The 22,082-nt window shown below is 43.6% G+C and overlaps 1 protein-coding gene across 14 annotated transcripts in view; it reads right to left on the bottom strand.

The window, feature by feature from the left end:
- The window catches only part of SCML2 (Scm polycomb group protein like 2), a 112,427-nt gene extending 90,906 nt beyond the window's left edge, over positions 1–21,521 (bottom strand). For 5 of the 14 annotated variants that reach the window (XM_036305648.1, XM_036305655.1, XM_036305658.1 and 2 more), the window contains exons 1-3: positions 21,401–21,512; positions 6,156–6,201; positions 3,633–3,698 (exon numbers count right to left, since the gene is read on the bottom strand). In XM_036305648.1, coding sequence (XP_036161541.1) covers positions 3,633–3,698; positions 6,156–6,177 — 88 coding nt within the window. In that variant the 5' untranslated portion in view covers positions 6,178–6,201; positions 21,401–21,512. Of the gene's footprint in view, positions 1–3,632; positions 3,700–6,155; positions 6,202–6,609; positions 6,733–7,218; positions 7,316–10,384; positions 10,437–21,400 lie in introns of those variants that run through there. The other 9 variants (XM_036305652.1, XM_036305650.1, XM_036305651.1 and 6 more) reach the window with 9 other exon arrangements.
- Between the last annotated feature and the right edge of the window lie 561 nt (positions 21,522–22,082).

Raw genomic sequence — 22,082 nt, 5'->3', positions numbered from 1 at the left:
CTGTGTGTGACAGTGGGGAGCTCCCCAACCCCCTGATGGGCCCTGCTCTGTCTATGACAGGGGGGAGCTCCCCAATCCCGATGGGCCCTGCTCTGTGCATGACAGGGGGGAGCTCCCCAACCCCCTGATCGACCCTGCTCTGTGCGTGACAGGGTACGGAGCCCCAATCCACCTGATGGGCCCTGCTCTGTGCATGACAAGGGGCAGCACCCCAACCCCCTGATTGGCTGTGCTCTGTGCGTGACAGGGGGTGGTGCCGCAACCTCCCCATCGACCCTGCCTTGAGTGTGACAGGGGGCGGTGCCCCAACCCCCCAATCGGCCCTACCCTGAGCATGACTGAGGGTGGCATCACAACCTCCTGATCCGCCCTGCTCTGTGCATGACAGGGGGCGGCGCCCCAACTCCCCAATCGGCCCTGCTCTGAGCCCGACCAGGGGCTGCACCTAGGGATTGGGCCTGCCCTCTGCTACCTGGGAGCAGACCTAAGCCTGCAGGGCGTTATCTCCGGAGAGGTCCCAGACTGTGAGAGGGCACAGGCCGGGCTGAGGGACACCCCCTCCCCGCCCCCCCCAGTGCACAAATTTTTGTGTACCAGGCCTCTAGTGTTATTATAAAATTAAATGTCTATACTGTCATTTATTTATTAATACTGGATAGCTTTTTCATAAGTGAAAACTAAGATCCATGGCTCCAAAATTAAACTGGCCAGGATATTTCAGTGACCTCCTAAACACTAACTAAACAATCAGGAGACCCAAGATTCTAACTGAAGCTCTACCAACATATGGTCTTGGAGAGGATTTTTTTAAAGAACAAAACAAAACATGAATTGGGGGTGGGAGTATCTGGCTAGGGTATCGTTAAGGTCACTGAAATATCCTGATCAGTTTAATTTAGATTTGACACATCTATAATACCACAGCTGGAATTCCTGACCAGGAGCCAAAATAGTCAGAACGTCTTAGCTAAGCCTGACGTCCCAGTCTGCCTCTACATCTTATCCTCATTGACAAACTGGGGTAGGGTGGGAGGGTAGATTCTCTCTCAGAAAAGAAGCCTAGGAACTGATAGGTTTGTTCAAGAGACAGGTGTACATTGTGCTCAGAGTACTTTGTGTTCTGATTATTATTTGCACATGCCTATGGTTCCTTCTTGTTTGACTTGTACTCTATTCTAGTTCATTATTTGTCCAAATACCTTTTGGCAAACTGAACATAATCTATGTGAGCCCTCTGGTCTTCTCCAGAGTAAATCAGAATCATAATGTCTTCTAGTGTGAGGCTAGGGTTCAGAGTCTAGTAAAGATGGGCAAAATATCTGGAGCTAGAAGCTTCTCAGCAAAATGATCACTGCACCACTATTTCACAGCACTTATCACAACTGAAGTTGTTTATTTAATGTCTATCTTTCCTCCTAAACTGAAAAAAGGCAGGAATCATGTCTGTTTCATTCATCACTGGATTCCCATAAAAGTTAGCCAGTATGTGTCAGGCACTGTTCTAGGTACTGGAGATAGTGATTAATAAAACTGACAAAGCCAAAACCGGTTTGGCTCAGTGGATAGAGCATCGGCCTGCGGACTGAAAGGTCCCAGGTTCGATTCCGGTCAAGGGCATGTACCTGGGTTGCGGGCACATCTCCCGTGGGAGATGTGCAGGAGGCAGCTGATCGATGTTTCTCTCTCATCGATGTTTCTAACTCTCTATCTCTTTCCCTTCCTCTCTGTAAAAAATCAATAAAATATATATTTAAAAAAATAAAAATAAAAATAAAACTGACAAAAATTCTGGCTCTTTTAGAGCTTAACTTCTAGCAGTCACTCACTGATTTCTAAAACAATATGTTAAGCTCAGGACCCATGGTTCCTTCTTGTTTGACTTGTACTCTATTCTAGTCCATTATTTGTCCAAATTTCTAAAATAAGATGTTAAAATCAGGTCCTAAAAATATCTGCAGATGTCTATCAATTTGATCAAGCAATCTCATTTTTTAAATCAGAAGTTTGCGAATTTTGAAAAGTTACTAGCTTCAACCTTCAAAAATATATTTTTATGAAATTTTCAGAATAGCCACATGTATAGAGACAACAAGTAGATAAGCGGTTGCCTAGAGCTGGGGAGGGGAGAGGCATTAGGAGAAAATGTGGAGTGATTGCTAACTGGGTGCAGAATTTCTTTGTAGGGTGATAAAAATGTTCTAAAATTTATTGTGATGATGGTTACACAACTCTGTAAATATATTGAGAACCACTGAATTGTATACTTTAAATGGGGGAATTGTTTACATCTCAACAAAACTGTTATATTTAAAAAACAGATGGAATTTGTAGGGATAAAGAACATTCTAACCTAATGGCCTCCATTTCCTTGGAGGGTTTTAGAGGTTGGAAAGAAGAGCTGAAGGACAAATAAGGCCAATGGGAAAAAATAAGGAGGCACTGGGGGCCCAGCATTGAGAGAGAATGATTCCATGGGGATTACCTCTATAGGCAACCTTCCTGTGAGAACAGAAAGCCATATATGAAGTACTACAAGAGTGGGGCTGGCAGAGCAGGGCCAACAGAAAGACAAAGGAAAGAGCAAGAGGTTCGTCTGGTAATATCTCATAATAAGTTTGTCATTTTTTATTCGGCCTTTTGTGTTCATATGACTTATTTTCTCATTTTCCTTAAGAGCAGGTGCAACAAGTCAGATGTACTTCCAGTGTCTCTGGTGCAGTGCTATACACATGCTGTTTACAATAAGAAATCAATTGAGTGTTAATAAATAAAATTAACATCTACTGAACATGTACAATATACCTAGGAATTATACTAGGTACTTTACATTTATTTTTCAAATTTAAATTCCAATAACCCTATGAGGTAAGTAGTAGTATCCATGTGCTACTGAGAAAAAAAAACAGACAAAGAATGTTGAGTAATTTGCCCAATGTCACGAGGCCAATAAAGACTGAGGCCAGCCCTGGCCCGGTGGCTCAGTTGATTGGAGCATCATCCCATACACCAAAAGGTTGGGGTTCAATTCCCAGTCAGGGCACATACCTCGCTTGCAGATTCAATCTCCAATCAGGTCACATACAGGAGGCAATCAATCGATGTTTCTCTCATCAATCGATGTTTCTCTCTTTCTCTCTCTCTCTCTTCCTCCCTCTAAAATCAATAAAAACATATCCTCAGATGAGGATTTAAAAACAAAAAAAGGATGAGGCCAGGATTTCTAGAAGAGGTCTGTCTGACCTATCAATGCCTAAGCTTTTACCTACTTTTATCAACTATCTTTTGACCATCAAAAACGGACTTTCACATTGATTCTAATGTTAGGTTTTTTTATTCATAATCAAGTTATTTTAAAATTGGTAATACATGGTAATTAATAACTAGGTATCTTTAATTTTTCAAAATTTGCATTGAAATACATGGTTATTTTTTTATGTAATGCCATACCAATTTATCTCTAAGTAAAACCAAAGTAAAATTTTCAAAATAAAAATTATTTCCTGACCTTTCTTATCACTTAGATTTTATATTTACAGGAGTTTGCTGTACAGAGACTATATAAAAGCAATAAGAGTTCATATTAACACTGACTGAGGAAAAAATATGTTGCACTGAAGTACTTTAAAACCTACCACCTTGTGTAGATGTGTCCGATTGAGAAGTTTTCTCTTGACTCTCCTTCTTCACATTCATTGAATCTAAAAAAAATAAATAAAATAGTAAGCAATACCTAAAGACTATAGCAATAGTCTGAAAGAACACTTAGAAAAACTATAAAACTATTTTCTGATAGGAACCAGTTTTAATTTTATAATTAATGTTCTCATTTTTTGCACAGGACTTCATTTTCTCACATGCTGTATACCTTAAAATTTGCTCATTTATTTTGTTTCATTTTATGCCTCACTCAAATGTAAGCTCCAAAAGTGCAGGGATTTATTTAATTTTGTCTGTTTTATTCACTGCTATAGTCTCAGTGCCTAGAATAGGACCTGGCAGGCAATAACACCCTCAAGGATTTGAAAAATGAATGAATAAATAAACCAAAACCAGTTGAGCTGATCCTTACAATATTCAAATTAATGTGCCTTAGAAATAAAGTGGATATTTTTGACAGTTGAAAACATAACAAGAAAGCTAGAATGTAATATAATTCAATAGGTTAGGCAGAATTTTGTAACAAACTGAGGAGCTCAAACAGTGCTGGAACTTATGACTTCACCAAATCTAAGATATTATATTATTCTGTCCACATATATTACAGTATATGTCTTAAAGATATATAATTTTAAAATTCTATCATTATATTATTATTATGCTAAAAATTCATGCATAATTCATTAATATCAAATAAGAAGTCTGTTCATATTTCCCCAATAGTCTTAATTATTTTAAACTAGGGGCCCGGTGCACGAAATTCGTGCACTGGGTGTGTGTGGGGGGGGGGGAGTGTCCCTCAGCCCAGCCTGCCCCCTCTCGCATACTGGGAGCCCTCAGGCGTTGACCCCCATCACCCTCCGATCGCCTGATCGGCCCCTTGCCCAGGCCTGACGCCTCCACCAGAGGTGTCAGGCTTAGACAGGGGACCCCCATCTCCCCCCGATCACTGGCTCTGGCCCCCGCCCAGGCCTGATGCCTCTGGCCCAGGAATCATGCCTGGCCAGGGGACCCCCATCTCCCTCTGATCGCTTACACCACCCCCCGCCCAAGCCTGACGCCTCTGACCCAGGCTTCAGGCCTGGGCAAGGGGACCATCATATCCCCCCAGTCCCCGGCTCCGCCCCCCGCCCAGGCCTGATGCCTCGGCCAGAGGAGTTGACCCTCATCACCCTCCGATCACCAATCACCGGATCGGCCCCTTGACCAGGCCTGAGGCCTCCGGCAGAGGTGTCAGGCCTGGGCAGGGGACCCCCAGCTCCCCGCGGTTGCAGGCTCCGCCCCTGCCCAGGCCTAACGCCTCTGGCTGAGGCGTCCGGCCCGGGCAGCGGGGACCCGCAGTGGCAGCGGGGGGCGCCGCGATCGTGGGCTTCGCTTTAGGCCCAGGCAAGGGACCCCTAGCTCCCGGGACTGCCAGCTTCGACCGTGCCCAGCTCCCATCGCTGGCTCCACCCCTACTTCCTGCTATCACTGGCCAGGGCGGCAAAGGCACCTGATTCTCCGATCAAAGGCCCTGCCCCCCACCTCTTAGCTCCCCCCTGGGTTTCCGATCACTGTCAGTGGCAGGGGGCTTCTTCCTGCTTTCCCTTTCGCCTCCCTGCATTGTGCGTACATATGCAAATTAGCCGCCATCTTGTTGGCAGTTAACTGCCAATCTTAATTGGCAGTTAACTGCCAATCTTAGTTGGCAGTTAATCTGCATATAGCCCTGATTAGCCAATGAAAAGGGTAGCGCCGTACACCAATTACCATTTTTCTCTTTTATTAGTGTAGATGTGTCTGTTTGAATCAGGACATGAACAAAGTAGATGGAATGCTTTCTATTTAAATAATTTGGCTAGTAAAAAGAAGGTACGTATTTATATTTACTAAATAGTTCTCCTTAAGATTTTCTAATAAGAAAGTAAAACTAAAGGCATGATTCCTGTTCTAGAGAAGCTAAAATCTAGTTACAAAGACTACAGTAAACTAGTACACTTGATAAAATTGTGAACAGCAGAGGATAACATTCAGTATTCAGCCAGGGAAAAAGTCATGGGAGACAAAGAACTTGAACTGAGTCTTGAAAGAAAAACAGGATTTAGGATAGCAAAGGTGTGAAGTATGTATTATGGAAAAGAAAGCACAACTCAAAACAGAGTGCATATTCACAGTACAGTGAGCAGCCTTCTCATTAGAGTAAGTCAGGATGAAGTATTTTTTAATCTCTCATATTCGAGTTAGAAGATTTAGATTCTGATTTTAGCATTGTCACAGATTGTTGTATGACCTGTTCACTTAACCTCCCTCAGTGTCAGTTTTCTCATTTATAAAATTCAGAAGAGATAACAAAATTATTGTTAATAGCTCTTCAGTTCTAAAATTCCAATTCTAAGCACCTAACATCTCGCTTAACTTTTATTTTTAAAAGGATTTTACAAACGTTCAGTCTACCAGAAGATACTCATTCCAAATGAGTAACAAACCAATATTATCATTTTTAGGTAAGTAAATTTTACCTCTACCAGCTGTTCGCCCCATAGTATCCCTTTCTGGTGTTCTTTCCTACAAGGAGAAAAATCAATTAATACCTTTTAGCATACTTCTAAAGGGTCATATTATTATTAGAAACTGGTTATAGAGTTAGTAGTTGCTAAAGGCATGGGAACAGGGAGTAGGGAGTGATTGCTAACAGGTATGGCTGTGGGTAAGGGATTTCTTTTTTGAGGTGATGGAGTATTTTAGAATTAGATAGTGGTGATGGATACACTGAACTGTGCACTTTAAAAGGGTGGATTTTATTGTTAAATAATTTTAAAAAGCAGATGGTAAGTTAGTAGAGTTGGGATTCAAACTGAGGCCTACCCCAAAAACCCACTTATGCGTATTTTATGGAGAGGTGAAACAATCATGACTGTGTTGGTGAAACTTGTAAGAACTGCAAGCAAGAGTCAAGTTTAACAAGATAATTACTTGTTAGAAGGCATGTGTATTTTGAAGCCACTAATTCATTAATCCAAACTTTTCCTGCATGTCCTCAATATGACATTTACTCTACAACAAAGATAAATAAAACACTGTCCTTGCTCTCCAACAGGTCCACCTAGTCAGAAATAAGCATATGAACAAAACACATGATTTTATTTACAGATATTTATTTACAGACTCTGGACATAATCACATTTATCAAGGGTTTATGCATACAAGAATAAAAAAGGCAAGGCCTCTGTCCTCTGGGAGTTCCCCTGCAGGGCTTCCCAGGCTGTTTCTACCCGACATTTCTACCCAACAGCAGATATCAAAACAAGTCTTATATAATACAAGCTATTTACCTGTTCACCTCTCCTCACAGGTTATAAAGTAATTGAGAACACAGGCCACACATTACTCCCTTGTATCTCTCCCAAAGCTAGTACAAAGCATTACACTTAAAAGTACTCAAATGTTCACTAATAGTAACTAATAGTGACTAAAATTCAATGTTAAGTGCATATATAGGTTTGAATACAATTATATGACTAAAAGATTTCTTAAGTATGGAGAGAAACAAAGGACACAAGCTAGCCTGTGAATAAGACTTACCTGGGATGGTAAAGATGGTGGTGTATATACTAACTGGAAGGGGGTAAGAGAGATGGTATCTTATAAATATCTCCTGTGTGATATAATCCTATATGTAAAAAATTGTGTGTAAGTTTGCATAATGTAATACAAAACTATTTTGGTGATCCTTATTTTTTGCACCACAGGTGGTAAGATTTTAGGTGACCTTTATTGTCTTCTTTATATTTTTACTAGAGGCCGGGTGCACAAAAATTTGTGCACTCGGGGGGGGGGGGGGCGGGGGTCCCTCAGCCCGGCCTGTGCCCTCTCGCAGTCTGGGACCCCTCGGGAGATAACGACCTGCTGGCTTAGGCCTGCTCCCGGGTGGCAGAGGGCAGGCCCAATCCCTAGGTGCAGCCCCTGGTCGGGCTCAGAGAAGGGCCGATTGGGGAGTTGGGGCGCCGCCCCCTGTCATGCACAGAGCAGGGCGGATCAGGAGGTTGTGATGCCACCCTCAGTCACGCTCAGGGTAGGGCCGATTGGGGGGTTGGGGCACCGCCCCCTGTCACACTCAAGGCAGGGTCCATAGGGAGGTTGTGGCGCCACCCCGTCACGGACAGAGCAGGGCACATCAGGGGGTTGGGGCTCCGTACCCTGTAACACACAGAGCAGGGCCCATCAGGGAGTTGGGGAGCTCTCCCCTGTCACTCACAGAGTAGGGCCAATAGGGGAGTTGGGGCACCGCCCCCTGTCACCCACAGAGCAGGGCCGATCAGGGGGTTGGGGCGCCGCCACTGTCACACTCAGGGCAGGGCCAATGGGGAGGTTATGGTTCTACCCTGTCACACACAGAGCAGGGCCCGTGGGGGGGGGGTGTTGGGGCACCACCCTGTATCACCCACAGAGCAGGGCCGATCAGGGGGTTGGGGCACCGCCACTCTCACACTCAGGGCAGGGCCGATGGGGAGGTTATGGCACTACCCCGTCACACACAGAGCAGGGCCCGTGTCGGGGGGGGGAGGGTTGGGGCCCCACACCCTGTCACCCACAGAGCAGGGCCGATCAGGAGGTTGGGGCACTGCAGCCTGTCACACACAGAGCCGCAGGGCGATCAGGGGGTTGGGGAGCTCCCCGTATCAGGCACAGAGCAGGGCCAATCAGGGGGTTGGGGCGCCGCCACTCTCACACTCAGGACAGGGCCGATGGGGAGGTTATGGCTCTACTCCGTCACACACAGAGCAGGGCCCGTGGGGGGGGGGGAGATTGGGGCGCCACACCCTGTCACACACAGAGCCACAGGGCGATCAGGGGGTTGGGGAGCTCCCCCATCTCAGGCACAGAGCAGGGCCCATCATGGGGTTGGGGTGCCTTCCCCTGTCACGAACAGAGCAGGGCCGATAGGGAGGTTGTGGCCCCGCCCCCTGTCACACACAGAGCCGCAGGGAGATCAGGGGGTTTGGGTGCTGCCCCCTGTCACGCTGATCCCAGTGCCGGGAGGCCTCTCAGCTCCGCTGATCCCGGTGATGGGAGGCATATTACCCTTTTACTATACAGGGTAGAGGCCTGGTGCATGGGTGGGGCTGGCTGGTTTGCCCTGAAGGGTGCCCTGGATCAGGGTGGGGGTCCCCACTGGGTGCCTGGCCAGCCTGGATGAGGGGATGATGGCTGTTTGCAGCTGGTCACACACCCTTCAGGGTGGGGGTCCCCACTGGGGTGCCTGGCCAGTCTGGGTGAGGGGCTGAGGGCTGTTTTCAGGCTGACAGGTGACTGAAGCTCCCAACTGCTCCTTTTTTTCTTTTATTTTTATTCTGGGCCAGCTTTAGCTCTGGCTCCAGCTCTGAGGCCTCTGCTGCTGAAAGAAGGTATCTGGTTTGTTTAGGTTCTGTAATCGAAACAATGTATAACTCCAGCTCTGAGATCCCAGCTCGCTGAAAGCTGGTTTCTGGGGTTTTGTTTAGCTTCTATATTTGTTACAATGTTTCAAACTGCAGGCTCAGAGGCCGGCAGCAGTAGGCGGGGAATGTTGGAGTCCTCCGTCACTGAAGCAAGCAAGCCTCATGTTAGTTTCAAGCTGCCTGGCTGCCAGACGACATCTTGGCTGGCAGTTAATTTGCATATCTCCCTAATTAGCCAATGGGAAAGGTAACGGTCGTACGCTAATTACCATGTTTCTCTTTTATTAGATAGGATGTATTATTTGAACTCTTTACAATGGTATCTATTAAATAATCACAGAAAGTTATTTTCAAGGGGGGAGGGAGTGCCCTGAAAGTTTAATAATCCCTATATGTTCTTATATTATGAAGAAGCCCTATATATGCAAAGCTGGTCTATCACACTTAACAAATTATACATATTCTTAAAGAAAAAAATTATACTGTGATAATTACTGGTGACTATATCAATTACATATAAATATTATTTCAAGTGCTTAAAGCCGTTACAAATTATTTCATCTCTCTGAGTCTTGGTTTTCCCATATATAAATGAAAACTAATACCATCTAAACTTCATAATATAGTCATGAAAATTAAAGCAAGATAGTATATAGGTAAAGGACCTACCATAGGTGCTGAATAAGTGGAAACTCAAAGATTGTTTTCTATCATACCCCATCTGTCCTAATTAAAATTCCCTGAGAAGAGTGAGTTTCAGCATTAGCCCTTAAATTATGTTGTAAAATGAAACTATATTCCTACTTTGATTCCTGACCATTACTTACTTTATTTAAAATGTTTTTATTGATTTCAGAGAGGAAAGGAGAGGGAGAGAGAGATAGAAACATCAGTAATGAGAGAGAATCATTGATTGGCTACCTCCTGCATGCCCCCTATTGGGGATCGAGCCTACAACACATGCATGTGCCCTTGGCTAGAATCGAACCTGGGACCTTTAGTCTGCAGGCCAACGTTCTACAAACTGAGCCAAACCAGCTAGGGCTAATTACTTTTTTAAAGTATGGACCAAAAAGATGTTTAAAGAAATAAATGCTTCAAATATATGGTAACAGAAGTAAACTAGATTTTGGGTGGTGAGCACACCACTGAGCATATAGACATTGTAATATAATGTTGTACACTTCAAATCTATGTAATATTATTAACCAATGTTATCCCAATACATTTAGATAAATAGATCTAAAAAAAAAAAGTTGTGCATTTACACATGGAATACTATACAGCTATAAAAAAGAAGGCCCTCTTACCTTTTGAGATAAGATGGGTGGATCTGGAGATGATTATCTAAGCAAAAAAGCTAGTCAAAGAAAGACAAATATCACATGATCTCATTTATATGTGGAATCTAATGAACACAATAAAATAGAACCAGAGGTATGAAAACATGGAACAGACTGATGAATCTCAGAGGGAAGGGGGGAGAGTGGGCAGGAAGCAATTAACCAAAGAATTTATATGTATATATGCATTGTCCATGGGCACAGATAATAGGGTGATGAAAGCCTTGGATGGGGTGGGAACTGGGAGGTGGGAGGGAATAGGTAAAAAGCGGGGGTGGGGGGGAGACATCTGTAATCTCTCAACAAAGAAAGATTTAAAAAAACAGAAATGCTAAGTTTAAGTAACTCTTAAATTAAGCAGTAATATATATATATATATGTATGTATATATATTTATATCCTATCTAATAAAAGAGAAACATGGTAATTGGCGTACGACCGCTACCCTTCCCATTGGCTAATCAGCGAGATATGCAAATTAACTGCCAGCCAAGATGTCGGCCGGCAGCCAGGCAGCTTGAAACTAACATGAGGCTTGCTTGCTTCAGTGATGGAGGACTCCAACGTTCCCCACCTGCCTTGCTGGCCTCTGAGCCTGCAGTTTAAGAAACATTGTAACAAATATAGAAGCTAAACAAAACCCCAGAAACCAGCTTTCAGCGAGCTGGGATCTCAGAGCTGGAGTTATACATTGTTTCGATTACAGAACCTAAACAAACCAGATACCTTCTTTCAGCAGCAGAGGCCTCAGAGCTGGAGCCAGAGCTAAAGCTGGCCCAGAATTAAAAAAAAGAAAAAAAAGAGCAGTTGGGAGCTTCAGTCCCAGCCTGAAAACAGCCCTCAGCCCCTCACCCAGACTGGCCAGGCACCCCAGTGGGGACCCCCACCCTGAAGGGTGTGTGACCAACTGCAAACAGCCATCATCCCCTCATCCAGGCTGGCCAGGCACCCCAGTGGGGACCCCTACCCTGATCCAGGACACCCTTCAGGGCAAACCAGCCAGCCCCCACCCATGCACCAGGCCTCTACCCTATATACTAAAAGGGTAATATGCCTCCCAGCACCGGGATCAGCAGAGCCGCGAGGCCTCCAGGCAACGGGATCAGCGTGACAGGGCATCGCCCAAACCCCCTGATCGCCCTGCGGCTCTGTGTGTGATGGGGTGGGGCCACAACCTCCCTATCGGCCCTGCTCTGTTCCTGACAGGGAAGGCGCCCCAATCCCCTGATCGGCCCTGCTCTGTGGGTGATACAGGGCGGCGCCCCAACACCGCCCCGCCCCCCCCACGGGCCCTGCTCTGTGTGTGATGGGGTAGAGCCATAACCTCCCCATCGGCCCTGCTCTGAGTGTGACAGTGGTGGCGCCCCAACCCCCTGATCGGCCCTGCTCTGTGGGTGATAGAGGGCGGCGCCCCAACCCCCTGATCGGCCCTGCTGTGTGTGTGACAGGGGCAGTGCCCAAACTCCCCTATTGGTCCTACTCTGTGAGTGACAGGGGGGAGCTCCTCAACCCCCTGATGGGCCCTGCTCTGTGAGTGACAGGGGGGAGCTCCCCAACCCCCTGATCAACCCTGCTCTGTGTGTGACAAGGGGCAGCGCCCCAACCCCCTGATTGGCCCTGCTCTGTGCGTGACAGGGGGTAGTGCCGCAACCTCCCAATCGACCCTGCCTTGAGTGTGACAGGGGCGGTGCCCCAACCCCCCAATAGGCCCTACCCTGAGCGTGACTGAGGGTGGCATTGCAACCTCCCAATCCGCCCTGCTCTGTGCATGACAGGGGGTGGCGCCCCAACTCCCCAATCGGCCCTGCTCTGAGCCCGACCAGGGGCTGCACCTAGGAATTAGGCCTGCCCTCTGCCACCCGGGAGCAGGCCTAAGCCAGCAGGTGGTTAGCTCCCGAGGGGTCCCAGACTGCAAGAGGGCACAGGCCGGGCTGAGGGACCCCCGCCTCCCCCCCCTCCCAGTCACAAATTTTTGTGCACCGGGCCTCTAGTATATATATAAATATATATATATTGCCCAGACATGTAGTTACCAAAGAAAGCAACCGCCATCTACTAACCAGCATTACCAGAAAGTTTATGTATTCTAGCAAAAGCTCAAAAAAACTTATCATCATCCTGTGACTTTGAGGTATAATTATTCACGAATATAATTCTTTTAGGGTTGGTGAGTACTGAAAATAGATTTTGGCCCTTTATGAACCAAAGAAGCCTTTGTGAATCCCTAGTAACTAGAATGTTTTTTTTTCTTCTTTTTTACATATTCATCACCCCCCAAAAGTCAAAATACAGTTAAGTAAAACGGGTGGGGGAGGGGGGACCTTCTGTAATCCCACCATCAAACAGTAATACCTGCTGTTAACCATCTAGTATATATCCTTTCAATTTTTAAAAATCACATATGTAAATCCATATATAATACACATTTAAACCACTCTTTTTTTGTTTTTAATTCTCACCTGAGGATATTTTTTTTCCCATTGATTTTTGGTTTTCTGTGTGTGTGTGTGTGTGTGTGTGTGTGTGTGTGTGTGTGTGTGTTTAGAGAGAGTGGGAAAGAAACATCGATGTGAGAGAGACACATCGATTAGTTGCCTCCCTCACACTCCCCAACCAGGGGCAGGGATGGAACTTGCAACCCAGGCACATGCCCCTAACCAGTAATCAAACCCTCAACCTCTCCTCCTTTTGGTGTGAGAGCTGACACTCTAATCCAGCCGTGGGCAAACTACGGATCTGGCCCGTTTGAAATGAATAAAACTAAAAAAAGACCGTACCCTTTTATGTAATGATGTTTACTTTGAATTTATATTAGTTCACACAAACACTCCATCCATGCTTTTGTTCCGGCCCTCCGGTCCAGTTTAAGAACCCATTGTGGCCCTCAAGTCAAAAAGTTTACCCACCCCTGCTCTAATCACTTAGGAGCACCAGTCAGGGAGAACCACTCAAATATAAATTTTCCATATTTCATATGTCATAATCTTCAAATGAAATTCTGCCTATGTTATAAATTTATAAAGCCAACATTTCTAGCTAAAATGAGAATTGGAAAATAATAAATGCCTTTTTAAAAGTTCGTGTAAAGTGAAGCCCCAGGGGAAACTGTAGAAAAGCTTAACTTTGTTCTCAACATACTTTGAGCTGTTTCAGCACTTTAAGTCTCAAATAAAGCCCCCAAAATAATGTTCAATGTTACATAGCAGAGAAATTTTTGGTGAAAAAAAAATTAAAAGCTTTGTTTTGTTTTTACCACCATAAAGGGAAGTTGCTTCGCTAAATGCATATAAGGAGCAACTTCACTGCATTTTAAAAAAAGCACTCAAGAAACCGGTTTGGCTCAGTGGATAGAGCGTCGGCCTGCGGACTGAAAGGTCCCAGGTTCGATTCCGGTCAAGGGCATGTACCTGGGTTGCGGGCATATCCCCAGTAGGAGATGTATGTGCAGGAGGCAGCTGATCGATGTTTCTCTCTCATCGATGTTTCTAACTCTCTCTCTCTCCCTTCCTCTCTGTAAAAAAAGCACTCAAATATAAATACTGGTAAGCCCCCCAGGGTCTTAGGTTAGTACTCTTTTATAATGCCTGACATTTAAATTTAATTTACCAAAAGGGCAGTTACACTAAATCTAGCAGGCTTTAACCAAGCATAGATAACCTGGAATCTTTTACCAAAAAAATCATTTGTTTTGCTTACTGTATCTTGTCATAGATTTGAGCTAAAAATGCTTTATCCATGGGTTATGCATATATGCATATAAATTTTTTGGTTAATATCTTCCCGCTTCCCCTTCCCCCTTCCCTCTGAGATTCCTCAGTCAATAGAGCAGTGAAGGCCTGGGGGATCAGGAGTGGGTGAAGGGGGTAATGGAGGGGGGAGAGAAGGAGACATCTATAATACTTTCAACAACAAAGATAAATTTTTTAATGGTTTGAAAAGTCATGCATTGTTTTAAACCATTTTCTCAATACAATTAAACAATGTAAACAGTAAATTAATAGTGGAACCATTAAACCTAAAATTCCTAGTTGCACCTATCTGATTCTAGAGAAAATTCTAGTGTTTTTTTAGAAAGACCGTTTTAAAGGACTAAAGTTAATGAGTCTATAATTCTAAGAATACAGAATCCTTCCATTATTTGCTTGTTTGAGGTTTTTGTTTTTCCTTCCCTTTTTTGTTTTGTTTTGAAAATAAGGTAATATACCTTGAGTCTCTAATTAGAGACTACTACCTGAAGAGTCAATAAGGATGACAAGAACAGAAACGAAAACAAGTTTGACAAGCAAGAAATTTCCCAGGGCCTTTTGTATTTCAGATGTTATAAAATAGATGAAATTACAGCAAATCAACCTGAGAGAACATAAAAATAAACTAAACGCAGATGTTGAGCTGAAAAAGAAATAAATGTGTTCCCATACTAACAGCAAGGTTTGCTGCTATATTTCTCAGACAGAAGTCCCATAAGTGGGAATAATGTCCAAACTTAAACATTAAGTATTAGACTTATTCACTGAGCCTCCCATTTTGCAGATATTAAAACCCACATATTTGAAAAAGTAAAGTGACCTTAAATTGAGATAACATCAATTTTTATTGCTGTAGAAAAGACTCTCGATTATATTATATATTTACCAGACTAACTGTTTCCTGATGGTCACCAGGATTTTGGTAATAAATATGATAACACCCATAATACAAAGAGTTGCTGTGATACCTCACTTTCTGCAATCTGGCCTCTACCTTCCCTCTTCGCCTATATCTGCTTCCAAGGCTTCAATTACTTCCCAGATTATCAGCACCCATTTTGGTGTCAATCCCCTTGACACTTCAGGAGCCCTCTGTGATAGGTCACCCCTCATTCCTGACACCTCTCCTCTCTGAGCCTTAGGCATGTGTTATTCCCTGGTTGTCCTACCTTTAGCTGGCTGTTTTAACTAAAATTTGCTTCTGGTAATGGTGGTTATCCTAATAAAGGACAGAAAAGTATATATATCCATTGTACAGCCATATATAATTTGTTAAATTGGGCATGATTCATCACTTTAAGATTTCACAAGTAACTACTTAATCCATTCAAGTAAATAATCAAATTTCCCATTTTCTGCCAGGCTGGTGTGGCTCAGTGGTTGAGCACTGACCTATGAACCAGGAGGTCACAATTTGACTCCGGCTCAGGGCACATGCTGGGATTGCAGGTTCAATCCCAGTGCGGGGCATGCAGAGGAAAGCCAATCAATGATTCCCTCTTATCATTGATGTTGCTATCTCTCTCTCCCCCTTCCTCTCTGAATTGAATAAAAATATATTTGTAAAATTCCCATTTTCTGATATATGTATAAACATAATGAGAAAACAACTAAACTTTAATGTTGTGATTGCCTTTAAAAATAAATTTTCATCCCTGAGTTGTGTATAATCAATATTAAGAATGAAGATTTTTGGTAGCATTTATCAAATCAAGCCTTCTGGAGAAACTAAGGTTTCTAGAGGAACAATTTTAATTATGCTTTACTGAAATTGACTACAACAAATTAGAAATTAATCTTTTTCTGTGTCAAGCCCAAGGGGGGAAAAAACTATTTTGAAGAATTTTTAATTTATCTAACAATGGTAGCCTACAAGTTAAAATAATTAATACCTACAATTTTAAAATAATTTATGTGAAAGCTATTCATTTAGTTAAGAAGTATGTTATATCAGAAAACAGATCAATGAAAGATACATTAAGGGTTGCCAAAATCCATGTTTATTATTGTCAATTCCTAAAGTTTTAAAGCACAGCCGCAGGCTGTTTGTCCAAGGATCTGCTGCCCACTAACATTTGCAGAAGACTGGACTTAATAGCAGAGCATGTCAATTTACTACAGGCAGTTCTCCATGTGACATTTTGACAAAAGAACTGGGTCAAGTTACAGCCTGTCCCCTATTATCACAGCAGTCTAGATTTATGATTTCTAACACCAGCCCTACAAGAAATAATGGAAATTATGACAACAAAAATTCCTGCTAGACAACAGACTGCAGAAAAGCATGCAATAAAACACAATCTGAAGTGACCAGAAAACTAAACATCCCTGACAATGCTTCAAACATGAGGCAGGTGTGTCAGTAAATTACCCACTTAAATATTTCTACAACCTCAAAAAATCTCAGATCAGGGTTTCTAGTCTAAACCAAGCAATATATAAATGTGCTTATTGAGTACTATATTTTCTTTTAATAACCATCAAAGACAATGTGTTTATTTGAACAGATTTCTTAAACTCTACCAAGTTAATAAAAAATAAAGATAATACTGATCATTACATTTCAAATAACTTGAAAGTGTATTGAAACATACTCCAAATAATACTTTAAATCTATCAAAAGAATAAAAGGACCAATTTCACAGCAAAGGGCACATGTTTACAACTGTATTCAGAGGCCAGAGAACTGGAGAAGAAACAGCTGTTTCACTCACGGCTTACTTTAAAACTAAATATATAATCAAAATCTTAAACCAGCTAAAAATGATGGAAGGTGGGAAAAGTGACCACATGTTTTGTTTTGTTTTTAAATAACCTTGTCAATACATGTGCTTAAGAGACTAAGCAAATGAAGCTGTTTGTGTCTGGAAAAACAGAGGTTAAGATAAATCAAATACGTATTCTAAAGACAAGAAGCAAAGAGAGCTTCATCAGCCTTTCCTTGAGAAAAGAAAGCATCTTCAAGGTATGCCCTAGAATTGCAATATATCTGTCCCTTCTGAAGTTTACAATGGCATGTTACCACAAAAGGTGGGCATGCTCTTTCCGCTATTACAACAATTTGCTCCTATAAACTTAGGAAGGGGCAGAGCCACAGCCATAAACGCACATCACAAGTAGTAGGTAATCAAATGCTCTCCATTTTCAAGTGTTTCCCAGCTCTTTACTCGTACTAAGCTTATTCTTTTTTTCTTTTAACTCCCTGGTTAAATAAGGAATTCATCTAGCCTAGGTCAGATGAGTATGAAATTAAGTTAACAGCACCATCATATAAACTGCTAATAGGAACCTCAAATCTTTTGCTTTAAACCCAGTAAAATATCCCTGTTTCTTACATTAAAACATTTCCATCACATGCCCAAAAAATGAAAGTAAGAAGAAGACTTAGGGATACATGTTTAGTAGAAATCACTTATCACAAAAAACACTAGTATTATTATTTCTAAGGTGGGTAAGGTTTAGTTATATTAGACAACATAAACACAAAATAAGCAAAAATGCCTTACTCATGAAAACCAAAGAACATACGCACATTTCAAATCCTAGTTTCTGAAATATTCTCAACTTACCCAGCTTTCAGAATCACCATCTCTACTATCTTTTTAAAAATGAGATGTTATCACTACAATAAAGCCATTTCTATGCTTAGAATAACCAAAGTTAGAGCCTGGAAAACTCAACCACTAAATTATGCCAACCCATTTTAATCTAAGATAAACAGCAGTGGTTTCTTTCATCTATTTCCCCAAGGTAAAAGGATCATAAATAGTAAGACTCCAAGCCAAGGAAGAATAAACTTTTCTTTCTAAATCACCAACATTTGCTATCTTCAAAATTTCCACTTTTTTGGTTCCTGAAATCAACAATCACTTCAAATTCTAAGGTATTGTGTAGTAATTTTCAGACATTAAAAATGTTCCTAAAATTCTTAAGGGTGCTTGATTTGCTCATTCCAAACTACAAAACACCTGGCAATGCCAGACCAATATTTGCACCATAGCCTCATGGCTCTAACATAGATGGCTGTGGCAGAGCTCACTTTGTTCATATCTTATAAATCCTAAAAACTAGAAATGACTATGAGGAAACAATGAGAGTCCCAGGGAGAGGAGCAAATAGAGGAGATGGCCCCAGATTTCCATTCACAACTGGAATGAAAATAGAGAGGAAAGAAGTTACAGACCCTGTTACCTGGCAAAAAAAAAAAAAAAAAAAAAAAAAAGCAAAGCAGATAGATCCCTTGCATCTGCCAGTGTTCCAGTTACTAAAGTTACAAGTGATTTCTATTAACCCAAGGAGAGGGGCAATAAAACATTCTAGTGAAATTTTCCTCCTCCTTCTACTCTCTTTTACCCTACAAGAGTTCAAACTAAAATTGTGACTTGGATCTTCCTTAAATGGAACAAGGGACTACGTCATTTTCATTCAAAAGACTTGGTATTTACTCAGCGTTTTCAAGGCACTTTACTATATCATCAATTATTTCTCAGTGAGGCAGCGCAGGATTACCCTGACCATTTCAATGATGCGGAAACAGACTTCAACAGCAAAGGGAACAGGGGCAGGAAGAGGGGTGATAGGAAGCATCTGGGAGGAACAGGCAGGCAGCTAAAAAGGAACAAACCCAAAAGAAAATGAGAGCCACATCTGGCTTATAGCTGACCATCATAACCCTTATTTGTTATTTTTGAGCTCAGAGAGATTTCTGAAACATCTTAGAAAAAAATGCTCTAAATGATCAGCCAGTTAATATCTAGTTAACAGCCTAAACTACTTGGTCATAGAAGTAAAGAGTTGTTTGGGTTTTTTTAGCATTAAAAATACCCAATGTCCAAAGCACATTCTGATTTCAATGTATACCAGTCATTCCTTTTTCCCCCTAAATGTTATCTGACTCAGAAAACAATCTCTCATAAAAATGTATACTTCTATAGAATCAGAACAAAAGAGTCATAAAGTTAACATCATATAAGTCAGAAAATTCTGCTACACCCAGAATTTCATTTAGAGAATTATAACCAAAATCCCTGAATTTGCCTTGAAATAAAAAGACATTCATATTAATTTTCTTAGCTATAACCTTGACCTTTTCAGGAATAAAATACTGATGGGAAGCCTTAAACACCCAGAAACCAGCACACATAGCAGCCTCTGAATACTAGTAAATGCACATTGAACTGAACTCCATACAGACAGCACAGGCACTTAATAAAGATGTGCTTATTGACGTGCAAACCAAAACGACTGACCAACTACCTCATGAGAAAAATTCATATCACTTTAAGACTGGCTCCAAGGTTTTTTGTACATATTATGACACCCTTAGCTTTAAAGCATCCTCACCTATAATGTATTCAGTTACATTAATCTTTTTTTCCAAACTATCGATTTCAAAACAAATCAGATTCTCTTAGGAAACAGGTATATACCTTTAAGAAGCTTATATGGTTGTGAGATAAATATGAAATATACTCAAAAATTCCAGTCATTTTAATGGTGTTTGACTATGTTTTTTTTTAATTCCATCATACTATTTTGAAGATTATGGATAAAGTTACAGCCAAACAAATACAAAACTTGGGGTCAGTGCTCATATACTCACTCCTTTCTTGAAATCCCAATTGGACTAACTTCCAAAAGCTTATTTTGCACATCCCTCCCACTTAAATATACAAAACCACAAACAGAATAAAAGAACAATCACCCTTGGAAATACATTTAATGAGTAATTAAGAAAAGAATAACAAGGAAGGCAAAATTATCTTTATTGAAGAACATCCCCAAGCACTGATGAAATATGTCTATGAACTATTGTTATACACTTGCTCGTCATAGGAAGCTGTACTCCATAAATGTTATGCATCTTATAATATTCTGTCCTCAAAACAGAAATATTTATAAATAGTTCTGGGATCATTAAAAATGCAGGAGTATCTGCAGTGGTTTGGGGAAAGAAAACTTTAATTTTGTAAATCCTGCGATCATAATGAAGTACTCACTTTCTCTGCCTTAGTTTCCTCTACTAACCTATCAATACACTTTCTAGAAATGTCCCGAAGTCACCCTACAGTTAAGTCATAAATGCTAATCTATTTCTTCAAAGTAGAGGCCAATTTCCACTTGTAATCGCACGTTACTATGAATGACAAATGTTTTACAACCTTTCTTTAAAAAAAAAAAAAATCAATAGCCTTAAATGGGAACTTGTACCTAAATACCTGTGCTGTCAAAACATTCTGGGGAAGGAGGATCCCAATTACAGTTCAGCCCTCAAAGCAACGAAGAACCTCAAAGCGCAAAACCTAATAAATTCACCTACCATTCTACCTCTGGCGAGTCACTCTAGGATGCAGCACTAACGAGGTGGAGAAACGCTGTCTCAAAACCAAGGTAGCGAAGGTCCCTAACCCGTCACGCTGGGAGAGCAGGAGCCGCGCACGCCGCTACCCACCCCGGCTACCTACCCTGTAATCTGAGAGCTGGCTGCTCCAAGCCCCCTAGACAAGCCACTGGCGCTCCCCCCTGCTCCTCCGCTCCCGCCAGCTCCTCCGCTCCCGCCAGCTCCTCCGCTCCCGCCAGCTCCTCCGCTCCCGCCAGCTCCTCCGCTCCCGCCAGCTCCTCCGCTCCCCCTACCCCCTCCCTTCCCCACACACCAGCCGCCACGAGCCCCCTACGCGAGTCGGACGGGCACCTAGCATCAGTACCGAAACCCGCGCTCCGCCACTGGCGCATCCTTCCGAGCTGGCATTTCACTCGCAAACTCCAAAAGTTACCTCACAAGTCCAGAGGGCAACCAGGCAAGTTTCGGCCCCGAGCACACAAAGTCAGCCCCGCTGCCCATCCGCGCTCCCGGGGCCCGACCCGGCCCCACGCACCCCAAGAGGATGCTCGGGAAGGTGCCGTCCGCGCTTGGGACCCGGGGCAGCCGGAGGGGAGCGGCCAGGCTACCGGACCCCGGGGGAGTGTGAGGGGTGCCACGACTGAGGCTGAGGGCACTACGTGGGGCAGGGGAACCCCTAATCTCGGGATGGGGGGGCTGGTGAGGCCGCCGAGAGTGGGCGACAGGGGTGCAGGGCCCGGCTAAGGCCCGACCCCGCGGGGCGTTTGAGGGGGCGTTCCGCGCGCGGGACCCGCCGCGAAGGGCTCCCGGCCACCCGCCCGCTCGCGGACTCGGCCAGATACCGGACTCCGAGGTTCCGCCTGTCTGGTCCTCAAGGGGCCGGGGACAGCCACATACCTAGGGTCTCTTAGGCAAAGGGAGCAAAACTCCGATCACACTGGTCACCGATTCCCCGAGAGCAGCCACAGATCTTCACACCGCTGCCGCCATGTTTGAGAAGCCGCGCGCGGAGCCGCGCATGCCCCGCAACCGCCACTGGCGCCCCGCCCCCGCTGGTCCGCGTGCCCTGCGGTTGCCGCGAGCACGCCCTTTGACCGCGGCCGCGTGCGGGGCCAGTGCTGGGGACCCGGCTGTGAGCCCGCGCGAGCACACACTGCGAGCCCGGGAAAGCCCTGGGCAGTTTTTCCTTATTTTCCTCCCACCATCTGCTCTCCCGCCAAAAAAAAAAAAAAAAAAAAAAAAAAAGAAAGAAAGAAAAGAAAAGCCAGGCGCAGCCCCTGCACCCTAACTGGGACCCCAGGTTGCGCGTCAAGTTCCTTCCCGGGAACTCGCTCTCCTATCCTGGACCATCGCCTTGGACTCTGGGCCACCACCCACCCCTGGCCACACGCTCAATAGGCAGGCGCTTCCCTAGGAACTCGAGCAAGTTCTATGAGCAAGGAAAGACCATCTCCTTAAAGCAGCTGGAACAAAACCACTCCTTCAGGAGTTGCAACATATTCCTTAAAACAGCGATACTCCCCCCTCCCTCCCCCCCCACACACACCCCAAGAGCTTTTGCCAGGCATTACCCTCCAGT

Source organism: Myotis myotis, unplaced genomic scaffold (assembly GCF_014108235.1).
Source record: "Myotis myotis isolate mMyoMyo1 unplaced genomic scaffold, mMyoMyo1.p scaffold_m19_p_4, whole genome shotgun sequence".
Taxonomy (NCBI): Eukaryota; Metazoa; Chordata; class Mammalia; order Chiroptera; family Vespertilionidae; genus Myotis; species Myotis myotis.
The sequence above is the reverse complement of the archived record's forward strand: the minus strand, read 5'-3'. Positions and strand labels throughout refer to the sequence as shown.